This window comes from Podarcis liolepis (genome assembly GCF_965112155.1).
Source record: "Podarcis liolepis genome assembly, chromosome: 10".
NCBI classification, from domain to species: Eukaryota; Metazoa; Chordata; class Lepidosauria; order Squamata; family Lacertidae; genus Podarcis; species Podarcis liolepis.
The window spans coordinates 35,910,209-35,927,231 of NC_139562.1; the positions used below are offsets into that span (position 1 = coordinate 35,910,209).

Below are 17,023 nucleotides of genomic sequence, written 5' to 3' on the forward strand. Positions count from 1 at the left end.
TAGTCAGGGGTCCCTTTACCTTTACCTACCAGAGAAGCTCTGACAGTGAAGAAGTTTTAAATTGGTTGCTGCAGCTAAGACCACATGGCTCTTCTAAGCCATTTTTGTGTTTCTATACCAATCATTTAGGAACTTTCACCACTATAACTGAGCCAAGTTTTACTGCCTGTGTTTTCTGTATGGAAAAACGCATGAATCTGACCTTTGGAGAGTTTGTAAGTACAATAACCATTTTTAACTTCACAAACATGTGATATTTTTCTATGCTGGGAGAAGAGGGTAACTTTGGAACTCACAATGGCATATTTTAGGGTACTTGCCCCTACCCTGAATCTTGGCACCCAGGAATTCTTTTTATATGCCTATTTTTTCCCTTGCCACCAACAGCTTTCTCAGCAGGCGAAAGAAATGTATTCTACCAGTTGTTACAGGGTAGATACCTTGGTACATGTTGTGTATCTTCAAATTCTGTGATTTCAGATATCTGAGAGATGAGCACAGTGCTTTTTCTAGAAAATTAGGTCCGGGTACTCACCATGAAGTAGTTAGAGCAAGTGCCACACTTTCTAAGGACAACAAAAAGAGGTGCGCTGGTACTGCATACCCCTGAGTACCCCCTGGGGGGAGAGAACTGGAGATAAGAGGAGAGATGCTGGGACTGATGGGGCGAAATGGCCAAAGATAAAAGCTGTAACAGTTAATTGGATGATTCTGAAATACTCTTGTAGCAGGATTGGGGGGGGAGAGATAGAAAGAGGTATAGTGGAAGGAGAAAGGACAACAGATCAGAGGAGTTTGTCAGGTGGACCATCTGGAACATGGATGAGGGGTGTGGTTCTCTGGTGCATAGTTGGTATTACCAGTATCTATGGCAAGTGGTGTGCTATCAGAGACAGAGTTTGGAAAGGGAGAGAGGAGGGCAACCCAGGTGGAAATGTGTGGGAACGGGGGATGGGACAAGAATGCCTTCAGGGAAGAGGGCGGCAGTGCCACCCACTTGATTTGGGGACAAGGAAGGTCAGTCACCCAGGCTGGGGTGTGGGGGAGCTGAAGCGGGAAGAGAATGCTGAAGGGGGGGCTGGGAAGCAGCGAGGCGGGAGAGACTGCCTGATCCTTCTTCTCCCGAGCTGTCTCCGTCTGTCAGGCTGAGGCACCTTCGCGTGGCGCGATGGAGCAGCGGCAAAAAGTCAATGGTTTTGAGGAATGCTGCGAGATGGGATGGCTGGCGGCGCGGGGGGGGGGCGCCGCCAGGTTGTTGCTCCTTTTCCCTCCCTGAGGAAGACGAGGGTGACTGTGGTTGTTGCCAGCTAGAGAGGGAGGCTGAAGGGCGGCGAGGTGGGGGGCACGAAGGGGCGGGCCGCCGCCTCTCCCTCAGGGGGGTGGGGAGGGGAGCAGCCCGGCCCTTCCTTCTTCTGCCGCTGCAGTACTATGACCCGCCGCCGCCGCCACTCCCCTCGCAGGGCTGTCATCGGGGACAAGGAGACAAGCCGGGAGCGGCGGGAGAGCAGGGCCGGCGCCTCTTCCCAATGCACCTGGCCGCAGCTCCCGGGCTTGGCGGAGGAGGCGGAGGCGAGTGGCGTTGAGAGGGACTCGGCAGCGCGGCTCCTGGGCGACGGCAAGGCGCGCGAGAGATGCCCGCGGCAGGACGCGCAGCTCGGCTCGGCTCCAAAGGTCCTCCGGCTGGAGCAGCAGCAGCAGCAGCAGCAGCCCCGCGGGAGCTGGCGGCGATGGAGCCTCGCCGCTGCCCTTAGGGGCCGGGAGATGCAAGGCGCAGCGCCGGGCAGCCTTCGAGCCTGGACTCCATGCGCGTCCGCCATGGGGAGCCCGCTCTGGCACCTGGTGCTGCTAGGCGCCTCTGCCCTGGCTGCAGGTTGGTCTCTTTCTCGTGCGGTGCGCGCGCGCCACCGCTCGCGTGCATGTGAATCCTTTTCGCTCGCATCCTTTTTCTCTTCTCCAGTGATTATGATTAGCAGGCCTGCAGGTGGTAGAATAGGATTTGTTCTGAAGACAAAAGTTAACGTGCAAGTTAAAGCCTGGAGTTGCTTCTCTCTCTCCCTCCCTCCCTCCTCCCCCCTCTCTCTCTCACACACACACTTCGCTCGCCTCGAACAAAGCTGCAGGGTTGGAACGCCTGTCAGTAACCCAAGAAGCGCCTCTTGTTGCCTGCGAGAGAGAAATAGGGCTCCTAGTCTTAACTCGGATCAGGAGCGCTTGTCTTCTCACCTCCCCTTTCAAATGCCTCCAAGGTAAATGAGATAACATTCGCTTTTCAAACAGTTGATGGCTTTTCCTTAACTTCAGAAGAAAGTGTTAAAAAGTCAAGAGCGGTGCAAGAGAGGCTGAAAGCCTGACTGGTTCATCCCACGAGCTAATTAACACATATTGCACACAAACACACACACACACACACACACCAAATCCCGAACATTTTCAGCGCTTGGCTCAGAAAGCGTCATCTTGACCAGTGGCGTAGCGTGGGTTGTCAGCACCCGGGGCAAGATTTGCGCCCCCTAACCCTAACCCCCAGATGTTGCGCCCGGTGCGGCCGGCCCCCCCTGCACCCCCCACGCTACGCCACTGATCTTGAGAAATGGAAATTTAAAAACAAAAAACATAGAGCTATCCTAAAAAGCAATTATAGGCTTTGTATTTTTCCTTCCAGATTAGGGGGGGAAATGGTAAAGTCTTGCAATGGGGATTTGTCTTATACATCTAACACAAGTCAGTACAAGCTATAATAAATAATAGTTGGTATCTATTATAAACGATTTCCCATTTTGTTTGGTAAATCAGCTGCTCAAGGATTCAAGGCGAATGTACCAGTAGGTAGCATGGTTTGTGGATGCAGATGTGAACCTGTTCCCTGATGGTCTTGTGAATAAAAATGGTCTTGAATTCAAAGCATCCATGGGCATTGCTGGGGGGGGGGGTGCGTGCATGGGGCGGGGTAAGCTGCCCCCCCATCAAGTAAATTAAAAAAACCCCTAAGTGATGAATTCTGTTGCAGATAACTCGGTTTTGCTACCCCTAAAATAAAGCCTGCCCCCCCAAATAAATCCTGGCTACACCCATGAAACCATCTATGAACAACTTGTGCTTTTGCACCCGTATCTAGTCACAAAAGTTAAATGCCACTGGTTTGCCCCTAGAAATCATGTGAATTGTTTCTTAACAGTTTCAAGAATGAGACAAAGTTAAGAAAGCAACTTTTGTGCAGCCACATTGCTTTGATCTATTTCCCCCCTATCAGAACTAGACAGGACAAGGACCAGATAACATGCTGCAGAGGAAAACAATGCACCAGCATTTCCACCTGCAGTTTATTTCGCTATCATTTATTGGCATCTCACTCTGAGGGTAAAGCTGAACACATACATTCTTTCTGAACTGATTGCTACTATTGTTTATGTAATGTGGGGGAGGGGAGCTCACAGATTCTACAAAGAGATAAACACCTGGACTGGCCTGATCCTCGCAAGGAAATATCATCCTATGGTGTCTGCATCACTGTCCTTCTGACAAAAATCGGCACATTCCCTAATGTGAATGGGCCTAGAGCAAGGAGAAGATGAGATAAAAAGCTGAAAGGTAACATTCATTCACACTTCTATGGCAGGAATGGGTGTTGATTGGCCTTAGGATAACCTAGCCTGGTTTTAAATAGGTGGGACTGCTTTTTTCACTATTTGAATTTTTTTTTACTTAGATCTATTAACCACCAAATAATCTAGTTTCAGCTATTGTCAATGTAGAGAGAGAGTTCACTTCCAGAGACCGAAAGGATAGGGATAGTGTGCATTACATGATATTTCTGTTATCCAGTAAAACATTCATAGAAGCCAGTGATGAGGAGATATGCCTATTTCATAGGTGTTTCTTTAGCCTGAAATGCCTGATTATGCATATTATTAAAGTAACGTTTACAGTCAAGTATTTTATTTCTGAATTTGTTATATTTTAATTTGAGTGTCATACCATCAATTTGTAAAATGGATAATGAGAAATAAAGGAGGCAAGTATATTTTGGCTGAAAAATGCTGCAGCAGGAAACATATGATTTAGCTCTGAATGTTTTACAGGTGAGTCATGCCGTACCTTGTATGCTCTTGTCCATTACTACAGATTTTTGTTCAGTGGCATGTGTACTAACATTGGCTGGGAGGTAGTGTGCAGTTAACTATAAATATTAAGAGAAAGAGAGGCGAAGAGCACAGGACAGAAAATGCCTTTAATGATCTCATGGTTGACAGTGTAAAAATACTTATTTTCTAGTATCTAAGCTTATTTTCATTTTGCAAAGTTCTAGTGACAGATAGTACTATACAGAAAAATGTCACACAACATGGACGGAAGTTATCGATATCTTTAATTATTATTTTCTTACTTGGACTACTTTTTACAAAACTACATTGTAAAATTTCATAGAAAATAGTGTTAAGTTAGTCTTAAATTGCCTCCACATGCAGTTTTCTCCTTGACTCCTCTGCAGTGAAACCCACCACCAATTAGGAAACTAAAAAAACCCAGAAATAAATGGGAATATATTTAGACTTGGAAAATACTATATTTTCCTGATAGTATGAGAAGATGATTTAGCATTTTCGGAAGATTTCAGTATAATTAAAGCAGAGCTGTCAGACTAATCCAGCACATTTTCAAACTGTAATTTCCCACTTCAGGAGCTAGATATTTGGCTCAGCAAGTTTCTCACAAGGTTAAGTTGTATCCCAGACACACAGTGTATAGTACCTGTTCAGATTCATGAATATGCATGAGTGTTGTTGTTGTTTTAAAAAATAAACTCAAAGTACTTTTCTCATGTCAGTAGTAGAAGCATAATGGAGAAAATTGCTGCAGTAAACATTCACCAGGTAACTTGACTACATTGCATAATGAGACTGAAAAATCTTAGCAGCCAGCATGTAAATCAAGCCGATCCATCTTGGCCTAGCTGATAAGACACATTATAATAATACTTGCTTCCTTACTTCTCAGGGGAGCTGTGCAGATTAGTTAATGTTTGTACAGCACTTTGAAAAGGACTCAGTGTTACTATGTGACTTTTACAGTTGTATTTATTTACTTTTGTTGGCAGAAGTGTGCATTATACATTTGAGCTTACTCTGTAGCCTAAAAATACTCTTTTTTTATTATCCGGATCCTAAACATGTTTACTTAGAAGTCTCATATATTTCAAATGAGCTCACTGCATACTGCAAAGGACAAGAGTCACAAGGTGAAAGCAACACATTAAGTTAGAGGGGGGAAACCTCTGCAAATGTACAAATAGAGGAAATAGTTGGTCCATCGTAATGTCACAAGGAAGGGAATCCAAAGAAAAAGAACTGAAATAGGAAGGAAATAAGACCCCCCCCCAAAAAGCTTAGGTTTGTACTGTAGATCAAAAGAATAAATTGAAAAGGAACATCTGAAGAAGAGGGAACCAGTGGGATGAAGCAAATATCGGTGACGGTATGTATTAAAAAAAAAGAAAAGCTGAAAGATATACCAGAGCAGTAGAATGTAAACATTTGTAAACCAAAATAAGCTGTAAATGAATATGCTGAAGAAAATAAAGGCAATGGAGAGGCAAAAGAATGAGAGTGATATGATCAAAATGAAAAGCAGAATAAACAAGCAGAGCAGCAGACTTAAGAATAGAGGCTGAAGATAGAAACAAGAAAGAAGGACATTACAAGAGAAGGAAAAGTAAGGAAATAACCATAGTATAACCTAGAGAATAAGCAGATGATATTACAAGAAGTAGTAGTGATGTGAATAATGGAATAAAAGCACAGAGCAAGCGTGGCTGCTGGTCTTCAAGCAATGTTTTTTATGGCTCTCAAAGACACCACTGGATTTTGCAACAACAGCAAAAAGGTTTTTGTAAAAAGTAGGCACAACATGGCAGTGGGCAGAGTAGTTCAGAACTGTAATGAGGATGCAAATCAGATTGCAAATCTGGTCATCAGATTGATAACTGGATGAGCGGAGAGGGAATGATAACCTCATCAATGGATTTGCTCAGATAGGGGCGACAGCTATGTGCCTTTATGTGCTGTGTGTGTGTATACAAGTGAGTGTGCAAGCAGAGGAGCCAACTCCTAGGGGCTGAGGTCCCTTCAGCCCTCCCAACAAAACTTGTGAAACCCCCACAAGTTGATGAGCATTGCCATTCAAATGGTGTGCATGCGCCATGTCATGTGATCAATTATATGAGGCGGGGCATATCCCCCCAAATATTTTATTCAAGTTGACACCCTTGTGTGCAAGTGTGGAGTGGCTAGACTCACTTTTGGGCACATCCACCACTGGCATGTGGGCCCAAGAAGGTTGGCCACCTCTATCTATAATCTGTGTGCCCGAGAAGAAGGATTGATTACTTCACAGCCTAGCAACAGAGAAAAAGATGAACAGCAGGAGGCATAAAAGGTAAAGGGTAAAGGGACCCCTGACCATTAGGTCCAGTCGTGACCGACTCTGGGGTTGCGATGCTCATTTTGTTTTATTGGCCGAGGGAGCCAGCGTACAGCTTCTGGATCATGTGGTCAGCATGACTAAGCCGCTTCTGGTGAACCAGAGCAGCACACTGTTTACCTTCCCGCCGGAGCGGTACCTATTTACCGTATCTACTTGCACTTTGACGTGCTTTCGAACTGCTAGGTTGGCAGGAGCAGGGACCGAGCAATGGGAGCTCACCTCGTTGCGGGGATTCAAACCGCCAACCTTCTGACCTAGAACCGCAAGTCCTAGGCTCTCTGGTTTAACCCACAGTGCCACCTGCGTCCCAGCAGGAGGCATGGAAGAAGCTTAATTCAAGAAAGTGAACTTCAATGGGGAAAACAATTTGAAAAATTGAGTGAAAATATATGGAGTAGGAAGATATGCATTAAAATTATAGTCAATATTAAACTGATGGAGAACGCAAAGCGTTCAACTATAGACCAGGCCCTTATCCTTCAACACCTGGCAGACAAATACTCTAGAAAAGGGGGGTCTTTATATGCAGCTTTTGTGGATTTTAGATCGGCTTTTGATTTAATACCAAGGGACAGACTCTGGGAAAAGCTTGGCGCTACAAACATAGACAAGCGCTTATTACGCCTTATCCGTGGTCTATACGAAAACACCAGGGTGAGGGTAAGATGCGACCGGTCAGGCCATCTAACTAAAGAAATCCAAACGCACTATGGGGTTAAACAAGGATGTGTCCTCGCGCCAATGCTATTTAATTTCTACATCAACTCTTTAGCAGTAAATATGGAGAAAGAAAATGCCCACCCTCCCAAACTGGCAGGTATGCCCCTCCCGGTGCTTCTGTATGCAGATGACGCAGTCCTGCTCTCCTTTTCCTGCGTTGGCTTGAGGAAGCTTTTGAGATCACTTGCTGACTATTGTCAAGCGGAACAACTATCAATAAATTATAGCAAATCTAAAATTATGGTGTTTTCAAAAAAAAGAAGGAAACACAAATGGAGAATTAATGGACATCCTATTGACCAGGTAGCAACTTTCAAATATCTGGGAATAACTTTTCAGGAAAGGGTCTCGTGGCACCAACAGATGAAAAACGCCATTGCCAATGCAGGAAGGGCCAATAAAGCTCTTACAAGATTTTTTCACGGGAAAGGGGGTAAATACGTTCCGGCGGCCTCCCAGGTTTTTGCTGCAAAAATACTCCCACAACTCACTTATGGATCCCAGGTTTGCAGTTTTAAAAATTTTGCGCCTATGGAGGCATTTCAAACAAAATTCTATCGGTGTTTATTGGGGATCCCCCCCTGTGTATCTAATATAGCTGTCCACTTAGAAGTTGGACAACCACCCGTTAACGTGCGGTTGTTGATTCTAAAGATACACTACTGGTTAAAACTTATTTTTTTCCCGGCCGGTTTGGCTCCTTTAACACTCTTAGACACCTTTCATTCTACCTGGAAAGCTTCCCTGTTTGAAAAGATAAGAAGCTTGGGATTCTCCCCGCAGATCTTGATAGCGGCAGGATATGAGAGAGCCAGAAGTCAAGTGCTCCAACGCATTAGGGACATAGAGCTGCAATGTCATATGGGCAAAATGGATAAACATGCCACAATTAGAGACTTTGGAAGAGGGTTCTCACCCGCAAATTATCTGGCTGATTTACAAATACCTAAGTACAGACACTCCTTTACCCTGGCCAGATTTAACGTTCTGCCCTCTGCCCTGCTGCTAGGCAGATATGAGGGCAAACCATATGAGTCACGTGTTTGCCCATGTGGCTCATCGGAAGTGGAAACAAGTCTGCATGTATTGCTGCACTGTAGTTACTACGAGGATCTACGCCTGACCTTTATTGCCCCAGTTCTACAAAAGCTTAAAAATGTACCAGAACCCCAACGTATGAGAGCCTTGGTAGAAGATAAGGTTCCTGAAATTACGATCAATGTTGCTAAATTCTGTGTAGCCGCTATTAGGCGCAGGAAACAAGAGCTTTCCAATGTCAATATGCAGGCGAAGGCAAATACTTAATTTTATTTATGCTGTCTAATTTCAAATTGCTGTTATGGCCTAATCTGTATTGAAATTGTCCTTTGTTTTTTCCGGTGTTATGCTTCGCTGACTAGCTGTACGAGTTAACCTGGTCTGTGACCGTTTAATAAAATTTGAATTTGAATTTGAATAGTCAATATTAAACTGATGGAGAATGGCTAAAAAGTGACAAGTATTGAGAGCTGAACCAAGATCAAAGGAGGAAATAAAAGAACCAGAAAGAGAACCTGAAAAAGAGTGCCTTGAGAAATGGGAATGAAACCAAGACAGAACATTAGCATGAAATCTTAAATGATATGAAGAACAAATAAAACAAGATACATAGCATAGCATAATACATAGCATCAAAACAAAAAACCAAATCTCAAAGAAGGGGCATAAAAGAAATACGTACCCTGAGATTTAGCATTCAGTGCATACTAAATAATAGCTCTCCTTAGGTCTATCCCACCTTCTTTTGCACTGGGTCTTGCATGTTCCACCAGAACATATTCCCTTGGGCTGCCCCTTTATAATAAACTGTTCTACTTCTGGGTAAGATCCACCTGTGAATATATTCCTGAGGGAAGTATGTATTTGGCTGAGGCCTCTTACACCTCCATGATTTTTAAACTATTCAGAGTCTGAGTGCTTGGTGTAGGGTAGCGCCTTACTCCCAGTATGTTTACTCACTTGTGTGTTTTCTCTTAAATGATCCATGCTTATTCAATTACAAAATAACACCATGCATCTATGAGCCTCTTTTGAAGACAAACTGCCTAAGGCATGGAGTATTAAGGTCCTAGAACTAAATACCGTAAGTTATTGAGGAGCAGGGGGAAGGTGGGACAATTCTTCAATATTTCTGTTTACAAAGAGCCGCTAAATAGTTGCACTGAATAGTTTGGTCCAAGGCCTTTGCAGACACTCAATAGCACATTATATAGCACCTTTCAAGTGTTCAAAGTGTTTCACATAAAATAGTTCAGTAATCCTTAAAGCAGTGCTGTCAAATAGGCCAGTATCATTATCCCTATAATACAGATACAAGGTGTGCCTTTGCTTTGTCCTGAGGCTCTGAATATAAAAGCTTGCCTAAGGTCTTATATCCTTTGTGGGTCCAGTAAAAATTTAACTGTGCCTTCTTGTTTTATTGCAAAGTCAGAATTTTAATTATGTGTTAGGTACAGTTGGTTGATAATAATTTATGCTAACTTAGTTTTTAATTATCACACTTTTTCCTACATAGGACTGAGCAGTGTTGTTGAAGCTGGATCCCACTGTGAGAAAGCGTGCAATCCTCGAATGGGAAATTTAGGATACGGGCGTAAGTTGTGGACAGATACAAAGTGTGGGGACAACGCCACAGAGTTTTACTGTTCCTACAGTGAGAATGCAGACTTCATATGCAAGCAGCCTAAGTGTAGCAAATGCAACTCCAAGCATGCCCATCTGGCTCACTCACCCTCTGCCATGGTTGACTCACCCTTTCGGCTGCCATACACATGGTGGCAATCAGCACAGGGGGTGAACAGGGAGAAGATCCAGCTGAACTTGGAAACTGAGTTTTATTTCACTCACTTAATCATGGTGTTCAGGTCACCAAGACCGGCAGCCATGGTCTTGGAGCGATCTCAGGATTTTGGGAAAACATGGAAACCTTACAAATATTTTTCCACTAACTGCTCAGCAGCCTTTGGGCTGGATGATGATGTAACCAAGAAAGGAGCAATTTGCACTTCTAGATACTCCAGTCACTTCCCCTGCACTGGAGGAGAGGTGAGTTAATTAAGATATCAAAAACTACAAACAACTGAAAATTGACTCTAGATTTATTTTGACTCTTGACTTTAGTTTTTTCATGATATTTGCATGCCGCACTAAACCAGTGGCCTTCCAGATGCAGCTGGACTACAATTTGTATCATCCCTGCCCATTGGCTATGTTGGCTGGGGCTGATGGGAGTTGTAGTTCAACAACATTTGAGAACCACAGGCTCCTCCTTCCAGCACTAAATCATGATTTAGCTTGAGCATGATGCGCACAAACCACAATTATCTTTGGACTTGTACACTCCCTCCTTCTTGTGCAGCTGAGAGGAGGTGTTTGGAAGCTTTCACTCCTGCATTTTAGTTAACCACAGCATTCTGTGCCATCCAAAGTGGGAACTGTGGTTAACCATTAACTATGGTTTATTTCCCAAGTCAGTTTCAGAAACCACAGTTTCTTCACAAGGTGCATAGTTAAACTACCATGGGGTGTAGTGATGGCCATGGATGGCTTGAAAAGATTAGACAAATTCATTGAGGATAAGGCTACTAACTAATGAACACTGTGTACAACTTCGAAGATCAGAGGCAGCATGTTTCTAGATATCAGTTGCTGAGGAACATGAGCAAGGAAGTACCATTAAACTCATGTCCTGCATATGGCTTCCCATTGGCATCTGGTTGGCCACTGTAGGAAAAAAGTGCTGGTCTTTGGCCTCATTAAGGAGGATTATTTTTATGTTTCTAATGCTGTCTATAGTTACTGTTTCTTCTGTATGCAAGAAATGTCTGTGTCATGGGCCATAAGTGTTTGGACAGCAGTGGATATAGTTACAGATGGAATATAGTGTTATGTTTTCCAGTATATTTTTGGATTGTGGCCAACAGAAGCCACCCTTTCTGAGAATGCAGCCTGCCCCTTGTGAGGGGAATACATACAGGTCTTACCTGCTAAGTAAGGATAGAGTTATTACACAAATGTACTGTTTCCCATCATCACAAGGGATGAGAGTGGGAAGCACTATATGGCTATAGGTGTTCTGAGTAATAGACACCCCCCTTTTTCCTTGGTGCTATGAATGGGGGTGTAAAGGAACTACTCTGAAGCATGTTCTCCCCCTCCCTGATAAGCCACCTCTATTGCTTACCTTTGTCCTTGCAGCCCCACTTGCGTGTGTGGAGTTCAGGATCCTCTGGGTGGTGGCATCTGGTGGGTGCTGATACAGTATCTGTACAATGGTGAGAAGTTGGGAATTAGACATATTATTTGTTTATAAATTTAGTCAATTGACTGCTTCTCCTTGGTTGTTGGTGTTCATTGTTTGGGCAAAGTGCTCCCTTTGTGTAAGTTGCCCATCACAAAAATCCCAACTTCAGTGTTCCTAGTTATGTGTTCATGGATATGGGAGATGGAATCCCGACTTGTACATCTTGTTATCAAAAATCTTGCTCACTTGCTGGGTCCTCTAGAATAACTGGCTCCAGACTTTGTTGAAATCCTTTCCTCCATTGTGACTGTGGAGGAAAAGAGGGAAGCCATGGGCAGTCACCTGGGGATCTCTGTTTGGTGTGTTTAAAGTTATGCCACTCTCCTTTGCTGCACAGCATTATGCCAGTCTTGCATTGTTGGGACTGACCCCTGCCCTGAGGGAACATAGGATTCTGACTAATTTCCACTCCTCCGTGACCACAGGTGTCTGTTCCGCCACTTCAAACTTGTGCCAGTGCAAGGGTATTGCTATGGTGACATAGTGTTGTGATCTGCCAGCATGTTTAAGACAAACCTCATCCTGCCTAATGTGCATAAGCCACACCACAAACTGTTACAGAAAGATGTTCATTTAAGATGTCAACATTATTTCAAGTTTTCAGGAAGTGTTGAGTGCAGGGGGCTTGGAGATCACACAGATTACATATTAAAGCACCCTGCATTTTAACACTACAGTACTTGTATTTATTTGCAAAGTAGTACCAGAAGCTTTCTGGTGACCAGATGGCAGGACTGCAGATTTTGCAAACATCACATTTAATTTATTACAGCCAGCTACATTCAAGCAATTACTTGTAACTGCCAATAGTAACATGTACCTCACATTAAACAACACAAGAGGTTATTGAGCTGTTTTGAGTTATGGAGGACGTACTCCGACTCATAGTAGTACCTAATTTCAGACATCTGGAAACAGTCATTCATTCCAGTTTAAAATGCACAGTTATCACGAACTGTCCAGCTAAAAATGGTCTCATGCACTGGTATACTGTGTTCATTTCATGTCTAGCAAAGCGTTGGCAATATATAAGCATTAAATCACAGTTTCAATAAAAATAATGATAATAATAAAAAATCTTTAACAAATAACTAAGGTTGGTTTTAGGCAGTAACAGCAAGGCATGTATTTATGCTGCATATAAATCCAAACGCAGAACCACTTTCCCCTGGTTACAGTTATATGGGTGTGTATACCTTTACACAGTTATAAGGCTCAGAAACATAGGCCATTAGGTATAAAAGTAAGAAGAAAGAGAATCATATCTAGGATATAGAGTAGCTGTTTATTATTTTTGCAAAAAATTAAAGGAGATTAGAGACCAAAGCATTAAGCACATATTAAAAGTTTGAGTGTTATTAGACTGCAAGCAATACAAAAATTAAAGACTTCATCTTTCCCATCTGTCAAAGGAAAATTAATAGCTAAACACATTTTCCTCATTCTGAAACATAGATAAAAAGAGAGTATAATTATTTAATCACCTTTTGCAAGTTCTATGCAAGTAAAGTTTTTGTGTGGAAATGACTGGAATGCACAATAAAGTTCCTTATTGGTTAACTATATTTTGGGGAAGGTTGATTGCTTGAATCATGTTGCTGCTGACAGGGAAATTCAGAAGGCTTGCCAAAGTTGCAGAAACTTGTAACATTCTAAATTATACTACTGATATACTACAACAGCTTGCCTATTTTGGCATTTTTGCACAAGTTGGTAAAGCAACCCTGAACTGACTGGATCACACCAAGGCTTTAAGTTGGGGGATCCTTATAACACAGAGATATAGAGGTGCATTCATATAATGGAAATCTGAACTTGCTTCACAGCCTGTTTTTGAGGTATAAAGTACTTCTTAACCCTCCTTCTGTTTCCTGTCACATCAGAGCAGCAGAAATTGAAAATGCAGACATAATCTGAATGAATTAAACTAGTCACAGAGGCAGAACCAGATCTTTTGAAGGTATCTCCTGTATTCTTGTGAAGTCATAAAGTGACATGAATGAATCACTTTTGATTGTAGATCCCAGTGCTGAAAGTGCCATTTTCCTGCTTGTGCCATTAAAAAGTTGAGTGGCCACAGCTCAAGGGGAAGATTATCTGGTTTTATGTTTTAGGTGCAGTGATTGTAAAAAAGCCAAAGCAAGCTTTTCATTCATGGAAAGGGTAGACCAGGGATTGGCAAAGTTTTTGTGGCTTGGGCCAGTTCACGGTCCTGCAGATGCTGCGGTGGGCCGGAGTGCATGTGCGCATGCATGCATGCATGCATGCATGCACAAATGCTATTTCCGGCGCTCCTTCCAGTGCAGAGGAGGTGTGTGCAGCTTCCCATTGGCTGCTTCCCATTGGCTGCTTCCCATTGGCTCTGCTCCGTACCGGTTTAGCGCGGCGCATGGGAGCCAACTGAGTGGGTGGAAGGGGTCCATGGGCCAATTAAACGACCCCCATGGGCTGCTTGTGGCCTATGGGCCTTAGGTTGCTGACCCCTGGGGTAGACCAAGCAAGAAGGAAGCCATATCATCTTTTCCTTTGATAACTGCAAAAAAATTATTAATGCATATCATGTTCTCCTTAACAGTACAGTCCTAAATGAGTCTACTCTGAAGTAGTCACATTGAGTCAATGAGGCATTGTTGTTGTTTAGTCATTTAGTCGTGTCCGACTCTTTGTGACCCCATGGACCAGAGCACGCCAGGCACTCCTGTCTTCCAGTGCCTCCCGCAGTTTGGTCAGACTCGTGCTGGTAGCTTCGAGAACACTGTCCAACCATCTCGTCCTCTACTGTCCCCTTCTCCTTGTGCCCTCCATCTTTCCCAACATCAGGGTCTTTTCCAGGGAGTCTTTTCTTCTCATGAGGTGGCCAAAGTATTGGAGCCTCAGCTTCATGATCTGTCCTTCCAGTGAGCACTCAGGGCTGATTTCCTTCAGAATGGATAGGTTTGATCTTCTTGCAGTCCATGGGACTCTCAATAGTCTCCTCCAGCACAATAATTCAAAAGCATCAATTCTTCAGCGATCAGCCTTCTTTATGGGGCATACTCCCATACATAAAGGACTGCAGACTAAAAGTGCAATCCTATCCATGTCTATCCAGAAATAAGTCCCATTAAGTTGATTGTGGCCCAGTGCTCATAAATAGGTGTAGGGATGTAGCCTTAGGCACTTAGGTGTATGTACCAGCTATTTCACGATATGTATAGAGATCATTGCTTCATAATAGCAATTAGGTTGTTTGAGTGCAAGCTTGTCAGAGACCACATTTCAACAAATTTATGCTTTGTTAATTTCATTCCCTCCAGCAATTTTCTTTTAAAGTCTTTTGTTCTTGAGAAATAGAGGAAGAGGCTTTTATTTGGGAGGGAAGACAAACTGAGTTAAGTTAAGCCTTAGTTGTGTTTAGAGAAGACCCACTTACATAAATAGAAAATCATAATCAGTTCCATTGATTTCACTGGGCCTACTCTTAGCTTCACAAAATATGGATCCAACCTACTGTTTATTTATATAGTATCACTAGTGTGCATAATGCCTTCCAGAGTACAAATTCCTACCCCAAGGAGCTTGCAACCAAAAATTAAACACAGGAAGCGAAAGTAGTAGTGTCAGTTGCACATGCATATACTTAGCTAGAGGCTGATGCTGCAGTCCTATACAGTGGTACCTCGGGTTAAGTACTTAATTCATTCCGGAGGTCCATTCTTAACCTGAAACTGTTCTTAACCTGAAGCACCACTTTAGCTAATGGGGCTTCCTGCTGCTGCTGCTGCGCTGCCAGAGCATGATTTCTGTTCTCATCCTGAAGCAAAGTTCTTAACCTGAAGCACTATTTTTGGGTTAGCAGAGTCTGTAACCTGAAGCGTATGTAACCTGAGGTACCACTGTACACAGAATGTGGAATCTTTTTCTACCCAAGAGCTGCATTCTATCATGGACAACCTAATGGAGGCCATATGCCAGAGAGAGGTGTGGCCAGATGCAAAAGTAGGCACATCTGACTCTTGCCTTGTACAGTAGGCTAGATTTCAGCTATGCTAAATTTCAGCCATGCCATAGATATAAGAGACTTAAATTTCATGAGTCAAAACATCCATAGTCACTATGCTACATGAGATCTCTCCAATAATTTTGTTCTCCACAGTGGCCTTTCTTCCATGGGATGGTGAACATAAAAATACAGTCCATACAATAATTTAAAAACATCTAAAACCAAGCATACACAAAACAATGCCAGCTGCTGGAATTCCCATTGACATCCATGTGTCAAAAGCCAAGGGGAACCTTCAGTGCAGGGGATAGACACACCTCCACTGGAAGTGAGTCCCACACCTTGGGAAGAACCAAGGAGAAGGCCCAGCCATGAATCATTGCCCTGCAAGTGATACCCATCAGTGGTCTTACTGACAGGGTCTCCTTTGCAAACCTCGAAGCATGGGTTGGCATGTGTGTGTGGTAAAGATGCTATTGTTGCATGTCTGTAGATTCTCTGGCATGCATTTACCTCTGTAGTGAACAGATCATAGTCTTTTATTTTATTGACCAATTTATAGACTCCCACTTTACTGAAAGGCAGCCAATTTCAGACTTTGATTTGTTGTTGTTGTTGTCTAGTCATTTAGTCGTGTCCGACTCTTCGTGACCCCAAGGACCAGAGCACGCCAGGCACTTCTGTCTTCCACTGCCTCCCGCAATTTGGTCAAACTCATGCTGGTTCTTTTCTTATCAGACTTTGATAGCAACATAGAAATCTATAGTTTACCAAAAAAATAAAATAAATAAAAGCAGCAAGAGAATAATGCCACCAAACAAGAGAAACTTAGGTAGGCAGAATTAAAATATCCAGACTGACTGGGATTTCAGCCAATGCTCAAGACACTGGGCATAATAGGTTTACTCTCGTGGAAAGTGCCTTGGAATGTTTAATGGCTGCAATATGTTAGACTCTTGGCTCAACATCTCACCACAAACATGTTGCTTGGGAACAAGTTCAAGGCTCAGGAAAAATATGTGATGCTTGTTGACCCGCAAACTGAAATTCCTGCAACACCTCATCTAGTTCTGAAAGGGTATTTAGCCTGATGATGATGTACAGGTTTCAAGATCCAATAAAGTTCTAAATAGTCCAAAATGACTTGCTGTTTTAGCCCAGGGGCGCTGAGCTATTAGGATCTCTGCCCTCACTCTTGATGAAATTCCAATTGCAAGTTTCTGGATATGATGTAGACCTTCCAACTGGAATAGTGAGATATTCGAGAACCAACAGCTGTTCCTGGGGCATGGTGCGATATTTGAAAGCTTTCAGCCAGGTCTGCAAAACCAATGCTTAACTAGTATGGGCAATATTGATGCAACTTGCTGAGTAAAAGAGGTTATTTGACCAGTTACCTGAATTAATCTATTGACACTTCGGCTAGCTATAGTACTGCATGCTTCTGGTATGTGTGCCTTTTCCAAGCCTATTTACCTAGGCTCAACCTGAAGGGTTCT

General features: G+C 43.2%; 1 protein-coding gene and 1 long non-coding RNA gene across 3 annotated transcripts in view; one reads left to right on the top strand and one right to left on the bottom strand.

The window, feature by feature from the left end:
• The window catches only part of LOC310687628, a 90,637-nt gene that overhangs the window by 13,107 nt on the left and 60,507 nt on the right, over positions 1 to 17,023 (bottom strand). Inside the window, exon 3 of the long non-coding RNA XR_014516496.1 lies at positions 11,423 to 11,503. This is a non-coding gene — a long non-coding RNA (uncharacterized lncRNA). The remainder of the gene's footprint in view (positions 1 to 11,422; positions 11,504 to 17,023) is intronic.
• The window catches only part of NTN4 (netrin 4), a 41,261-nt gene continuing 25,536 nt past the window's right edge, over positions 1,299 to 17,023 (top strand). The window contains exons 1-2 of one of the 2 annotated variants that reach the window (XM_083462906.1): positions 1,299 to 1,870; positions 9,755 to 10,284. In XM_083462906.1, coding sequence (XP_083319032.1) covers positions 1,429 to 1,870; positions 9,755 to 10,284 — 972 coding nt within the window. In that variant the 5' untranslated portion in view covers positions 1,299 to 1,428. The remainder of the gene's footprint in view (positions 1,871 to 9,754; positions 10,285 to 17,023) is intronic. The other variant, XM_083462907.1, reaches the window with a different exon arrangement.